Raw genomic sequence first — 14,985 nt, 5'->3', positions numbered from 1 at the left:
AAATAAATTCAGTCTATAATTGCAATGTCTCTCTACCACACATTTTCTGAAAGTCACACCTTTTTGTATACGATCCACTTGCATGCTCACACACATACATGTTGCCACCCTAATCATAAATATGAATATATTTATGTATTTGTAAGTTATTTGGAAAAACAAGTGTTGCACCAGATCTCGTAGCCCACTTGGCAGGTTCTACAAGGCCTCTCCTCCTCCCAGAGGGGAGGAGTTGTGAGTGGGAGCAGCTTCCCGCAGCAGCAGGGAGGTGTATCCAGCTCCCGGCTTCTGATTGCCTCTGCTGCTGCGGCCAAGCCTTTCAGTTGGCCAAAAGGGCCAGCTGGTGGGTGGGGTTAGCTGCATTTAAGCAGCCACGGCAGCTCTCTGACCCCAGTCAGTTCCTGCTTGCATTGGATCTCCCTCCCTCCCTCTTTGGTCAGCTTCCTTTGCATATTGACCTTGCTATGGACTTCGGTTGGACTGGTAGGACTTCTTTTATCCATTTGGCAATTTGGCACCAGTCTCTTGGTTTTCTCGTCTACCTCGTAGCAACTCATCACAACTTTCTGGTATTGGCGGTTAGGCATTGGAATAGGTGTGCTGTGTTGGAGGATTAGGTATGGGACATCATCTACCCCTCCTCTTTGGGATATTCTGTTAAAGGAATCCAGCAGTCGTGGATCCTGTCCGATGCCCTGCTGGTGGCTAGGGCCATGGCACGACCCCCGGGGACATCACGGGGAAGCTTCCAGTGGTATTTGCATCAACAAGCTTCTCCCACTGGTTGTTAACCCTGAAATGACTCCCTGCTGAGAGGGGTGGAGTCATGTGTTGATGTTTTATCCAATGCCTAAGGCAATACTACTCACATGCTGTAACCAATAAAGTTGTGACCTAATTTTTCCCATTAACCTAAAATAATGTGTTTTTGTGTCTTATTATAATCCTATGCAGGTGGCGGGTCCTCGACTCACAACTAGGTTTGCTGATGGTTGTTCCCCAATAAATCCTCTTCACAGGGAAACTTGTGCAGTGTAAATCCTGATTCTACTTGGAATATATCACACAGATTTTGGGGCAGGCAGGGTCAAAAGCATTAAAAATTCAGTGAAGAGTATTTACCAGGGTATAGATGAAAACATGAAAAAGGCTCCATTAGGATGGCACATCTGAGGTTTCCCATCCCATAAGAATGCATATAAGTAAAGCATTGCTTACCATTGATGGCTTCCTCACATCTTTGAATCCAAATAGTAAAAGCTGTGTCAGTACCTAGCAGATGAAATACACAATAGTCTACTGCAGTATGACATCTACTATAAGATTTGATAAGCTTTTATGCTGTGGTGACAACTGTCTACATAGCAAACACAGGCTCTTGCTAGAATCTGAGATTCCCAGCCTTTCTAGTTTTTACTGAAGAAGACAAAGGGAGCAAACTTATAGCAATATCTGCCAGGAGGAGCAGAGCTAGGATCTAGCGGAAATCTAGTTGTGCTGGGAGGTTCCCAGGGCAGCTGGGCCCAGGGGATCTTAAGTCCTGAAAAAAGGGTGTTCCAGGAATGGGGCAGGCTTGAGCTGGATCCTAAGACCATTGAGCTCAATCAAGCGGCCTGGCAAACTGCCGCAAGTTCAGCTGGCAAGAAGGGTGATGTAACGCAAAAGACTTTTTTTCTCTCTGCCATGCTTAGGCAGTAATTTCTTGAACAGAGTCTGGATCTGATGCACCTTATGAATATGCCATGGCTGCTTGACACTGGCTCCCTGTGTTGCTCCTTAAGTGGCAAAAAGTGACATCTATCATGGAGGGTATGCAAACTGGATGTCATCTACACTCTAGCAAACTATGGTTGGTTAATTTTAATTATGGTTAGTGAAAACAAGCCAACTTTAAACCATAGTTTATAAAGGTGGCTTTTTTTTTTAACGTTAGTTAAGATTAAGCTTCTGATCTCCTCTTCACAGTTGCAGGGGAGGGGAGAGTATTGCATGAAGGATCACCTAGGTTTGTTATCGGAATGCCTAACTACAATATGATTCACTGTAATGATGGTGTTGTGATCTTGGCTGTTAGTCCTGGAAGACCTGCTCTGTCTGGCGGGTGTTTTTCACCTGGCCTGGGAGGGTGAGACCCTGACTGACCCCACCTACAAAAACTGAAGCTGCTGAACAAACTCCTGAGCTGTTGTATCATGGGGGGGGGGGTGTTTGCTGTTACAGTGGTGCCTCGCAAGACGAAATTAATTCGTTCCGCAAGTCTCTTCGTCTTGCGAGTTTTTCGTCTTGCGATGCACGGTTTTCCATAGGAATGCATTGAAAATCAATTAATGCGTTCCTATGGAAAACGCCTTCCCCCGACCTCTTCTGGCGGGCGGCATTTTAAAATCGCCCGGGACAGCGGAGGACTTCTCCGCTGTCCGGGGCGATTTAAAAGCCCCTGGGAAGGCAGGCAGGGGGGACAAAGGCTTTCTCGCCCCGCCGCTCGGCTTCGGGACATCGTTCCGATGCCGGGCGGCGGGGGGAGGCTTTCCCGCCCGGCCGCCCGGCTTCGGGACATCGTTCCGATGCCGGGCGGTGGGGGGAGGCGTTCCTGCCCCACCGCCCGGCATCGGAACGATGCCCCGAAGCCGGGCGGCTGGGGGAGGCGTTCCTGCCCCACCGCCCGGCATCGGGACGATGCCCCGAAGCCGGGCGGCTGGGGGAGGCGTTCCTGCCCCACCGCCCGGCATCGGGACGATGCCCCGAAGCCGGGCGGCGGGGGGAGGCGTTCCTGCCCCACCGCCCGGCATCGGGACGATGCCCCGAAGCCGGGCGGCGGGGGGAGGCGTTCCTGCCCCACCGCCCGGCATCGGGACGATGCCCCGAAGCCGGGCGGCGGGGGGAGGCTTCAAAAGCCGTCCGGGGGCTTTTAAATCGCCCCGGACAGTCCCGGGGCGATTTAAAAGCCCCCGGTTAGGCAGGCAGGGGGGGCAAAAGTCTTTGCCCCCCCTGCCTGCCTTCAAAAGCCGTCCGGGATAGCGGGAAGCGCTTCCCTGCTATCCCGGACCGCTTTTAAAATGCTGGCGGTGGGGAGCAAAGCCTTTCGCCCCCGCCGGCCTTCCTGGACCTCTTCTGAAGTCCGGAGGGGGGGGGGGAAGGCTTTGCTCCCCACCGCCAGCATTTAAAAAAAGGTCCCCGAGATTTCCCTATGGGCTTTCGTCTTGCGATGCAAGCCCATAGGGAAAATCGTCTAGCGAAGCGTCGCAAAAACCGAAAAACCCTTTCGTCTTGCGGGTTTTTCGTCTTGCGAGGCATTCGTCTTGCGGGGCACCACTGTACCGATATTATTTTTTTGCATCTTTAATTTAGAGATTTTCAATGCATTATTTGTGATAACTACTTTGATTATATTTGTAATTATGTGATTTTTAAAGTGTTGTCAGCCACTTTGAGCATGAGGTGGCATATCAGTTTGAACGTTCATACTTACTATCCAGTTGTTGTCCTTCCCTGAAAGACTTCAGTGCAGAATCATAGTCTTTCATATGGTATTCACCTACCCTGATGTACACATAAGAGGAGAAAATGCCAATATTTGTTAAGCAGGATCTACCAACATTATAAAATTCAGTAATTGATTGACAATTCACCCCTATTAATGCAGAGGAACAGTCAAACCTTATAAACATTTCAATTATTTAATAATTAAAAGAATCCTTAGTTTTACTTGGTCTGTGACTTGCAATCAAGAATCTTGAATGAACTTGTATTAAATTGCTACGGAAATCATAAATACAGTGGTGCCCCGCAAGACGAATGCCTCGCAAGACGGAAAACCCGCAAGACGAAAGGGTTTTCCGTTTGCAAGTTGCTTCGCAAGACGAATTTCCCTATGGGCTTGCTTCACAAGACGAAAGCCATAGGGAAATCTCCAGGGACCTCTTTTAAATGCTGGCGGTGGGGAGCAAAGCCTGTTCCCCCCTCCGGCTTCAGAAGAGGTCCAGGAAGTCCGGCGGGGGCCGAAAGGTTTTGCTCCCCACCGCCAGCATTTTAAAAGCAGTCCGGGATAGCAGGGAAGCGCTTCCCGCTATCCCGGACGGCTTTTGAAGGCAGGCGGGGGGGAGCAAAGACTTTCGCCCCCCGCCCGCCTTCAGAAGAGGTCCTGGACCTCTTCTGAAGGCTGGCGGGGGGGGGGGGCAAAAGTCTTTGTCCCCCCTGCCTGCCTTCCCGGGGGCTTTTAAATCGCCCCGGGACAGCGGAGAAGTTTTTTAAATCGCCCCGGGACAGCGGAGAAGCTTTTAAATCGCCCCGGGACAGCCGCCCGCCAGCACGGGACTTCTCCGCTGTCCCGGGGCGATTTAAAAGCCCCCGGGAAGGCAGGCAGGGGGGACAAAGACTTTTGCCCCCCCCCCCCGCCAGCCTTCAGAAGAGGTCCAGGACCTCTTCTGAAGGCGGGGGGGGGGGGAAGTCTTTGCTCCCCCCCGCCTGCTCCCCCCTTTCTCCGCTCTCCCGGGAAGGCAGGCAGGGGGGGAGCAAAGACTTTTGCCCCCCGCCGGCCTACAGAAGAGGTCCTCTTCCTTCAGAAGAGGAAGCCTTCGCTGCCGCCCGCCAGCATTTTAAGATCGCCCTGGACAGCGGAGAAGTCCTCCGCTGTCCCGGGGTTTTTTAAAATGCTGGGGGTGGGAAGAAAAGCCCTTGTCTCCCCCCCCCCCCAGCCTTCAGAAGAGGTCGGGGGACAGACTGTCCCCGGACCTGGTCTGAAGGTGGTTTCCATAGGAACGCATTGATTGATTTTCAATGCATTTCTATGGGAAACCGTGCTTCGCAAGACGAAAAACTCGCAAGAAGAAAAAACTTGCAGAACGAATTAATTTCGTCTTGCGAGGCACCACTGTAGGTCCAGGTAAATATTCTAAATATTTATCCAAAAGTACTATTTTGAGAATAGAATACTTCCAATTTTGTAAAGCAAGGCCCCAGTGCTCTCCAACCCCCCTACCCATTGCACCCACATTCCACACCATTCCCAAGGAATAACTTCTCAGGAAGCCACATTGCGGTGGGGGTAGTGTGTTGCAAAAATCGGGGGAAGGGCAACTTGTGTGAATGCCAGTGATTCTCCCCATACAAAGCACCTTTGCAAGAAAGTCAACAAGATCTTCACAAAATTGGGAAACTAAAAACACCTGCATACGATTCATAAAATAAACACTCACCCTTGTCTGAGAAAGGCTACAGCATTACTGGCATCAAGTGATAGTGACTTCTTTGCATCTGCAATGGCATCTACAAAAAACGGTTATTAAATTTCTAAGTATTGCATTATTTCACTCACTATTAAACCACACTAATTCTGTCTTTCCTCAATACTTCACACAGGTTTCCTCATACTAGAATAGTCAGTTAATGGGTGGCAACTACATATATTAGAAATAAAATATAAACAAGCTATTCTAGGAAGAAGGCAAAACCTGCATCTAAAGTTTTCTGAATCTTATTTAGATTAGTAGTATCAGTTTCAAATATTGAGCTGTTATGACAAACAAGTACAGTACATAATAAATCAGCTAGAAAAGATAAGATATACAACAGTAGTAGTAGTAGTAGTAGTAGTAGTAGTCGTCGTAGTATTTATACTCCACCCATCTGGCTGGGTTGCCCCAGACACTCTGGGCGGCTTCCAAAAATTATAAAAGCACAATAAAACTTCAAAAATTAAAAACTTCCCTATACAGGGTTGCCATCAGATGGCTTCTAAAAGCCAAGTAACTGTTTATTTCCTTGACATTTGACGGGAGGGCATTCCACAGGGTGGGCTTGACTACTGAGAAGGCCCTCTTCCTAGTTCCCTGTAACCTCACTTCTTGCAGTGAAGGAACAACCAGAAGACCCTCAGAGCTGGACCTCATTATCTGGGCTGGATGATGGGGGTGGAGATACTTCAGGCATACAGGGCTGAGGCCATTTAGGGCTTTAAGGTCAGCACCAACATTGTGAATTGTGCTCAGAAACGTACTGGGAGCCAGTATTGATCCTTTAGGGCCAGTGTTATGGTCCCAGTGGCTGCTCCCAGTCACCAGCCTGGTAACTACATTCTGGATTAGTTGTAGTTTCCATGTCACCTTCAAAGGTAGCCCCATGTAGAGCACAGTAGTTCAAGCGGGAGATACACAGAGCATTACCACTCTGGCAAGACAGCCTGCGGGCAGGAAGAGTCTCAGCCGGTGTACCAGATAGAGCTGGTAGACAGCCGCCCTGGACACAGAATTGACCCATGCCTCCATGGACAGCTGTGAGTCCAAAATGACTCCCAGGCTGTGCACCTGGTCCTTCAGGACCAGGGAACCCCCCACACCTGCTTGCTCTGTCTCCCAGAACCACTAATTCCATCCACTGGCTGCCATCCACTCCGTAACCACCTCCAGATATCCACACAAGAAGTTCACTGTCTTCACTGGTTCCGATTTAAACAAGAGGTCAAGCTTGGTATAGTCTGCATACTGGTGAACACAAGAATGGGCCTTTTCTGCAGTGGCTCCCCATTTGTGGAATGCTGTCCTCAGGGAGGTTCGTCTGGTGCCCTCATCATACACCTTTAGATGCCAGGTGAAAACTCTTTAACCAGGCCTTTGGTTGACTGACATCCAATCTGCTTTTAAAATGTGTTGGAGAAGGGGGATTATTGGGTTGTTCTTGTTTTTATTTTTATTATGTCTTTCATGTTTCTATATTGTGATTTTATGTTGTGAACCACCCTACCTGTGGGTGTAGGGCAATATGCAAATTTTAATATTAATAAAAAATAAAAAGCGCAGATGGCTGCCACCCACGTAGTTCCCCTATGCCATGCCTAATCAACAGTAAAAGAACACAGACAATACAATGGGCAGATCCAACCACTTCCTCCCCATCTCTCGCCCAGTGATTCTTTATCACACCCGCTAGAGGCTCTCACCATGAGTGGGTCAGGTGGCTGTGGCCTGCATCCAACCCTCGACACACAACTGGTTTCCCCCTGTGCTGAGATCATCACTGGTTTACACAACAGGGGCTTACCCTATCCACCACAATGAAATTCTCATTGTTCAGGACACATGAAGAGTTACAGCTGAACTGAGCTTCTTGATGACAAGCCCAAATCTGCTCCAGAAGTTAGAGGACCAGAATGGCATGTAAGCCATAGGGGACCGGAAAGGTGCCAAAAACTGGAGAAACACCATTGATATTGTGAGGGTAGAAATGCCTTCTGCTTGCTTATTACCCAGTTTGGATCCAACCAACGGAATTGATTTTGAAGTAACTATATCTAGCACAGAGGTGTGATGAGGTGGAAAATATCAGGCAAAGACACAAACTGTGTGCATTCCAAGCAGTTATTTTGTGAAATACACAAGCAAAGCCTACTAATGTGCTAGCGGGGGAGGGGAGCAAAAAAGAAACGAAAGCCCTGCATTGCAAGGGGTTGCAATTCCTGCATTGCAAGGGGTTAGCTAAATGACCCTCAGGGACCCTTCCAACTCTGCAATACGGCAATTCTTTGACTGTATGAAATCAAATTTTAGACCATCATTAACTCTAAAAACATTTTAGCATTTCGGGATATAACAGCACCAAATAAAGAGATGTTACCATGGTAATTTTGTAGAAGAAGGTGAGCAAAAGCTCGTTGACAATAATTCTCTGCATCATCTGGCTTCTGTTCTAAAGCCGCTGTCAGCTTCTGCAAGTGTAAATGCAGAAATTTAACATGACATTTTCTACAAATCCTTGTGTAGCCCACAGTGAAATGTCTTGCCTGTCAAATCAAAGAGCATCAATTAGTACAATTTTGCTTTGAGAAGAATTACACCAGAAGCAAAATTCTCAAATTCAGAGGATAGGTGCCTATAAGTGAGATAAAAGCATCACAGTATACACCAAGGAGTAAACAGCATTTTAGTCAAGAAACTGTATCTAGAATGAAGGGGGGGACAGTAAAAATTATTTACTGAATGTATAATGTTGTGACATCTATTTATTACTATGCAACTGTTCTGATTTCTCAGTATACACACAAATTTCTCTTTACTATTCAAAGTTAACAGGGTAGACAACCAATTTCATACCCAATGCGACAGAAGATCAGTTTCACATCCAATGTAACAGCACTGCTCTGAATGAAGTTGCACAGGCACAAGCAACTCCTTGGTGGTCAAAATTCACTTAGGAAGCTTCATGGATAGGAGGGACATGCTTAATGGTTCATCCACCAATGCTTCCCCACAGGCAAATCTACTCCAGCCCCTTTCTGTTCCCCACCCGAGTCAGTTACTTAGTGTAAAACAGGGTGGTGCTGCAGCAGTATTTCATCCCCCCCCCCAAAAAAAAATTATTGGTTTTCTCATATAATGCATAGACATTAACACAAAAGAAAAACATAACACTTGACACAACATAAAAACATAACAGCAATAAAAGCGAAAAAATAAAAGAATTGTTTCTTCTTGTTTCCTGGTACATTTACAGTGGTACCTCGGGTTAAGAACTTAATTCATTCCGGAGGTCTGTTTTTAACCTGAAACTGTTCTTAACCTGAAGCACCACTTTAGTTAATGGGGCCTCCAGCTGCTGCCGCCGCACCCCCGGAGCACAATTTCTGTTCTCATCCTGAAGCAAAGTTCTTAACCTGAAGCACTATTTCTGGCTTAGTGGAGTATGTAACCTAAAGTGTATGTAACCTGAGATACCACTGTAATTTCATTCCGTTAATAATTGATTCTTTTTTCAGTGAAGGCTTGCCGATTCATAGCACAGCAAAAATAATGTATAAAGAGAACAAAGGCTCCTTCATTTACGTAGCATTCCAGTTACGATAACAAGAATCCTCTCCGGATCAAAACCTATTTCTGGGTTAGTGGAGTCTGTAACCTGAAGCGTATGTAAGCCAAGGTACCACTGTACATTGCTATAAGACTTCCTTGACACCCTCCAATCTAAATTTCAATATATCACATATTTAGCAGTTTCCAATTTCATATTTATAACACCAATATCTTCTTTCAGTTACAAACTTATCTTTCCTTCCTGTTCTGCAGCAGTATTTCAGATGAAGGGTGATATACATATTTAATTAATAAATAAAACAATAATCTTCCTAAGTGTTCCCTGTTTTCCCATTATCTTGGATAGTGCAGGTTTAGTAACAAAAATTTGCTGAGAATCAAATAAATTTTTATTCTCAAGCTCAATTTTGTTTCATCTCTCACAGGTAAATGGTAAAGGATGCCTGGATCCCACAAAGGCGACTGTGGGGTTGCGGTGCTCATCTTACTATTCAGGCTAAGGGAGCCGCGGTTTGTCCACAAACAGGGTCATGTGACCAACATGTCTAAACCACTTCTGGTGCATGGAGGGTCATGACAAGTGCCAGAGCACATGGAAACATTGTTTCTCACAAAAAATGCGTCTATGGAACAGCTAAAAATAATTGGGAAACTGATTTTTAGCACTGCAGTGAAGCCAATGAATTTTGTTCAAGTAGAAATGGCAAAAGGAGCATTTAAAGTTGGCATTTAAAAAGTTTAGGAACACAATTTTTGCCTAGAATTCTTAAGTACATAACTGCAGACAAGTTTGTTTCAATTGGAAAAGTCCTAGGGTAACATTTAAAGCCCCCCAGATGTTGGGAGGCTGTGAGCAGCTCTATAAACTGCTATGATACAAGGGTATAACCAACACAATGGACTCTGGAACAATCAGGAATTTAAACATCATTAAAATACTGTTTAGGAGATAGTAGGATGGTGCATTCTAATGCCATTCAATGAGTGCTAGTGAGAAAATGGATTAAGTTTAGGTTAGTAATGGCCCATAAAATTTCTCTGGCAATGTCATTTTTCCACTGAAACATTTTCAAAGTGATAATATATTGTGACATCAGTTTCTAGAAAACTAGAGGAACATACAAAATTTGTGAGGGGTCTGAAAGATGTGAGAATTAGTTGCAGTGACAGTAAAGGATCTAGAAACCTATCTATGAGTTTTGGCTAATAAAAAGCTTAAATAAATCTGCAAGGACTAACGGTATCACATAGGTCACAAACTATACTTGAGATAATGCTGGGAAACTACAATTCTCAGAAAGGATTGCTATCTAGAGTATAATGAAATCCTTTGAGTGTCAAGAATAAGATACAGGAGCAAAAGAAGGTGGAAATAATATTCAAAGATAAGAGACAGATGGAGGAAGAATGTGGGGGCAAAAGAAAACTCTTATAAGCTGATTCATCTATTGCAGGCATGTCCAACCCATCGATCAGGGTGCAACTTAGTTGACTGTATCATTCATGTTGCGAGGGGGCCGCAATGCGGTATAAGGGGCAGGGGGGACTGAGATTTGTGTGAGGCTGGAGCTCGGGAAATGGTGGAGGCAGCAATGAGAAGCAGGCGGGCAAGGGAGCTGGGGAGTGGTCTGTGCTGTCTCTGACAGAAGGCGGGATCAGGACCAGCAACAGCATCAGCTGCTCGGTTCCCCTGGGTGGGCAGGATTGGGATCCAACAGCTGCGTGGCTCTCTTTGACAGGGATGGGGGATGGGGAGAGAGAGCTGCTTAAGGGGGTAGAGAGAAATTAAGAAAGGGCTGGCTTGGGGTGGGGATGGGGAAAGAAGCCGACTGGCTCCTCAGAAAGAGAACTTTTGCCTTCCTTTCCTTCCCCCCCAACTTAAACTCCCCCCTCCTTAGCAACCTCTTTCCACACGCTCACCCTGCGCACACTCCTCGTCCCTTCAATGACAATGGGTAGATCACTGCCAGTTTATGATCCTGGGTAGTAGATCGCAGCCTATTTGAAGTTGGACATGCCTGATCTTTTGTATCATACATCTTTTGTAGTTATAAAGCACATAATCAAAAAGCTCTCCAAGTCGAGTACAAATAAAATAGCAGCAAAAGCACAATTTAAATCCACAAACAAATTTGAGGTTTCAAAAAATATAACTGAGTGCTTGATGCCAGAAACGTGGGTGGAACTTCAGATATACTAGATGCTTGTGAAAAGATCTAAGATATCAAGTGCTTGATGTTGGACATGTGGGTGATATAGTCTTCATACATATTTTGGTGGCTATGTATAGCTATAAGAAATGTTTGGGTTATAACTGTCGCTATTTAGGGAATGGTGAGGTATTAACTTCCCAGCTGTCACCTTAGTAGGCAAGTTGGATGGTGGATAATAAATGTAAAAGGTAAAGGGACCCCTGACCAATAGGACCAGTAATGGCCGACTCTGGGGTTGCAGCGCTCATCTCACTTTATTGGCCGAGGGAGCCGGCGTACAGCTTCCGGGTAATGTGGCCAGCATGACTAAGCCGCTTCTGGCGAACCAGAGCAGCGCACGGAAACGCTGTTTACCTTCCCGCTGGAGCAGTGCCTATTGATCTACTTGTGCTTTCGAACTGCTAGGCGGGCAGGAGCAGGGACCGAGCAATGGGAGCTCACCCCGTCGCTGGGATTCGAACCGCCAACCTTCTGATCGGCAAGTCGTAGGCTCAGTGGTTTAACCTACAGCACCACCTGATAATAAATGTAGTAGATGATAAATGGAGCAACATGATTCTAATATGTTGGGTTTTGCCTGGACTTTAGTGAAATTGAAAAATAATAATAAATTATTACCCCTCAGAGAATTGTAACATGGAATTTGGCAGAGTCTTGGGGCCAGATTGCACTAACTCGGCATAACAGCAGAAGTCAGCACAAGGGCTCCTGTTCCTGCAAGAGGGCTTTCCCTGCCTCTCTCCATCCCCCAAATCCATTCTAGAGTGTTGGGAGAACCCCCAGAACTGCACACAGGGGGAGAATACCAATGAGATGGAAACATGGAAGGTGCCTAAAGAAGCCAGGGTGGCTATCTAAAGAACTTTTAACTGAGTTAAGATTAAAAAAGGATGTGTACAAAAAATGGAAAAGGGGGGAAGCCACCAAAGAGGAATTCAAACAAATAGCCAGCACGTGTAGACACAAAGTCAGAAAAGCTAAAGCACAGAATGAACTCAGGCTTGCAAGAGAGGTTAAAAGCAACAAAAAAGGCTTTTATGGGTATGTTCGTAGCAAAAGGAAGAACAAAGAAACAGTGGGGTCACTCAGAGGAGAAGATGGTGAAATGCAAACAGGGAACACAGAAAGGGCTGAACTCCTCAATGCCTTCTTTGCCTCAGTCTTCTCCGATAAAGAAAACAATGCCCGACCTGAAGAATTTGGAGCAAATGATTCAGCAGAGGAAACACAGCCCAGAATAACTAAGGAGATAGTACAAGAATACTTGGCTAGTCTAGATGTATTCAGGTCTCCAGGGCCAGATGAACTGCATCCAAGAGTATTAAAAGAACTGGCAGATGTGATCTCAGAACCACTGGCAGTCATCTTTGAGAATTCCTGGAGAACAGGCGAAGTCCCGGTAGACTCGAGGAGGGCAAATGTTGTCCCTATTTTCAAAAAGGGGGAAAGAGAGGACCCAAATAATTACCGCCCAGTCAGTCTGACATCAATACCAGGGAAGATTCTGGAGCAGATCATTAAGCAAACAGTCTGTGAGCACCTAGAAAGGAATGCTGTGATCACCAATAGTCAGCATGGATTTCTGAAAAATAAGTCATGTCAGACTAACCTGATCTCGTTTTTTGACAGAATTACAAGCCTGGTAGATGAAGGGAACGCAGTGGATGTAGCCTACCTTGATTTCAGCAAGGCATTTGACAAGGTGCCCCATGATATTCTTGTAAAGAAGCTGGTAAAATGCGGTCTTGACTATGCTACCACTCAGTGGATTTGTAACTGGCTGACTAACCGAACCCAAAGGGTGCTCATCAATGGTTCCTCTTCATCCTGGAGAAGAGCGACTAGTGGGGTGCCACAGGGTTCTGTCTTGGGCCCGGTCTTATTCAACATCTTTATCAACGACTTGGATGATGGAGTTACAGATAGGTAGCCGTGTTGGTCTGCCATAGTCAAAACAAAAAAAAAAATCCTTCCAGTAGCACCTTAAAGACCAACTAAGTCAGTTCTTGGTATGAGCTTTCGTGTGCATGCACACTTCTTCAGATACCAGGTACGAAAGCTCATACCAAGAACTGACTTAGTTGGTCTTTAAGGTGCTACTGGAAGGATTTTTTTTTTGTTTTGGATGATGGACTCAAGGGCATCCTGATCAAATTTGCAGATGACACCAAACTGGGAGGGGTGGCTAATACCTCAGAGGACAGGATCACACTTCAAAACGACCTTGACAGATTAGAGAACTGGGCCAAAACAAACAAGATGAATTTTAACAGGGAGAAATGTAAAGTATTGCACTTGGGCAAAAAAAATGAGAGGCACAAATACAAGATGGGTGACACCTGGCTTGAGAGCAGTACAGTACGTGTGAAAAGGATCTAGGAGTCTTGGTTGACCACAAACTTGACATGAGCCAACAGTGTGACGCGGCAGCTAAAAAAGCCAATGTAATTCTGGGCTGCATCAATAGGAGTATAGCATCTAGATCAAGGGAAGTAATAGTGCCACTGTATTCTGCTCTGGTCAGACCTCACCTGGAGTACTGTGTCCAGTTCTGGGCACCACAGTTCAAGAAGGACACTGACAAACTGGAACATGTCCAGAGGAGGGCAACCAAAATGGTCAAAGGCCTGGAAACGATGCCTTATGAGGAACAGCTAAGGGAGCTGGGCATGTTTAGCCTGGAGAAGAGGAGGTTAAGGGGTGATATGATAGCCATGTTCAAATATATAAAAGGATGTCACATAGAGGAGGGAGAAAGGTTGTTTTCTGCTGCTCCAGAGAAGCGGACACGGAGCAATGGATCCAAACTACAAGAAAGAAGATTCCACCTAAACATTAGGAAGAACTTCCTGACAGTAAGAGCTGTTCAACAGTGGAATTTGCTGCCAAGGAGTGTGGTGGAGTCTCCTTCTTTGGAGGTCTTTAAGCAGAGGCTTGACAACCATATGTCAGGAGTGCTCTGATGGTGTTTCCTGCTTGGCAGGGGGGTGGACTCGATGGCCCTTGTGGTCTCTGCCAACTCTATGATTCTATGATTCTAAGAAAGCAGGTTGTTTCATCTGGCAAGCACTGTTGACTTCCTCCCTTGATATTTATGATCTCAGTCTTTAAAATGCTTTTGGGGGGAAAGGTTACTTCCAAAAACTCATTGTAACAGTGGGAGTAGTTTTCATGGTATCTTTAGTATATTTTGGGGCTACTACCAGGTTTAGTGCCTTGCACATGTGTGCAATCATATGTCGTTTGGACGTGCCTAAAACAGGAGTTGCCTATACTAAAATAAGATTATTAGTTTAATAGGTTATTAGAATAACTGTGTCATTTAATATGATGCCCTTCTGAAGCTGCTCAAGGGAGTGGGAATTGGAAGTACAGTGGCACCACGCTTCAGGTTACAGACTCCGTTAACCCAGAAATAGTACCTTGGGTTAAGAACTTTGCTTCAGGATGAGAACAGAAATTGCGTGGTGGCAGCGCGGCACCCCATTAGCTAAAGTGGTGCCTCAGGTTAAGAACAGTTTCAGGTTAAGAACGCACCTCCAGAACAAATTAAGTTCTTAACCTGAGGTACCACTGTACTGTATTACAGTAGCTGCACTCCTAAGTCACTACCTACTATGAGGTCACTACCAGCAAGTAATATTAGGATTTTGTTGGATGTTGTGGAGTGCCAGCCCCATGACCTTTGACTTTGGGGCCCCACAAAGGTCCATTCTTTCTCCTATGCTATTTAATGTCTTTAAAAGCATTCATGTTCTCAAAAATCATGTTCTTGAAGCTACCAGCATGAGTTTGACCAAACTGCGGGAGGCAGTGGAAGACAGGAGTGCCTGGCGTGCTCTGGTCCATGGGGTCACGAAGAGTCGGACACGACTCAACGACTAAACAACAACAACATAAAAGCATTGGGGGCTGTCATCCAGGGTTTTGGATATGTTCCAGTATAAACATATGGGCTGCATATATCAATC

The 14,985-nt window shown here is 45.9% G+C and overlaps 1 protein-coding gene across 1 annotated transcript in view; it reads right to left on the bottom strand.

Annotated features, from left to right (window-relative positions):
• SUGT1 (SGT1 homolog, MIS12 kinetochore complex assembly cochaperone) overlaps positions 1-14,985 on the bottom strand; it is a 47,283-nt gene that overhangs the window by 31,305 nt on the left and 993 nt on the right. The window contains exons 3-6 of the mRNA XM_081917886.1: positions 7,609-7,699; positions 5,196-5,265; positions 3,470-3,540; positions 1,219-1,272 (exon numbers count right to left, since the gene is read on the bottom strand). Of these exons, the coding sequence (XP_081774012.1) occupies positions 1,219-1,272; positions 3,470-3,540; positions 5,196-5,265; positions 7,609-7,699 (286 nt within the window). The remainder of the gene's footprint in view (positions 1-1,218; positions 1,273-3,469; positions 3,541-5,195; positions 5,266-7,608; positions 7,700-14,985) is intronic.

Source organism: Podarcis melisellensis (assembly GCF_964234715.1).
Source record: "Podarcis melisellensis genome assembly, chromosome: 7".
Lineage (NCBI taxonomy): Eukaryota > Metazoa > Chordata > Lepidosauria > Squamata > Lacertidae > Podarcis > Podarcis melisellensis.
Note: the sequence above shows the minus strand (reverse complement) of the source record. Positions and strands in the feature narration are given on the sequence as shown.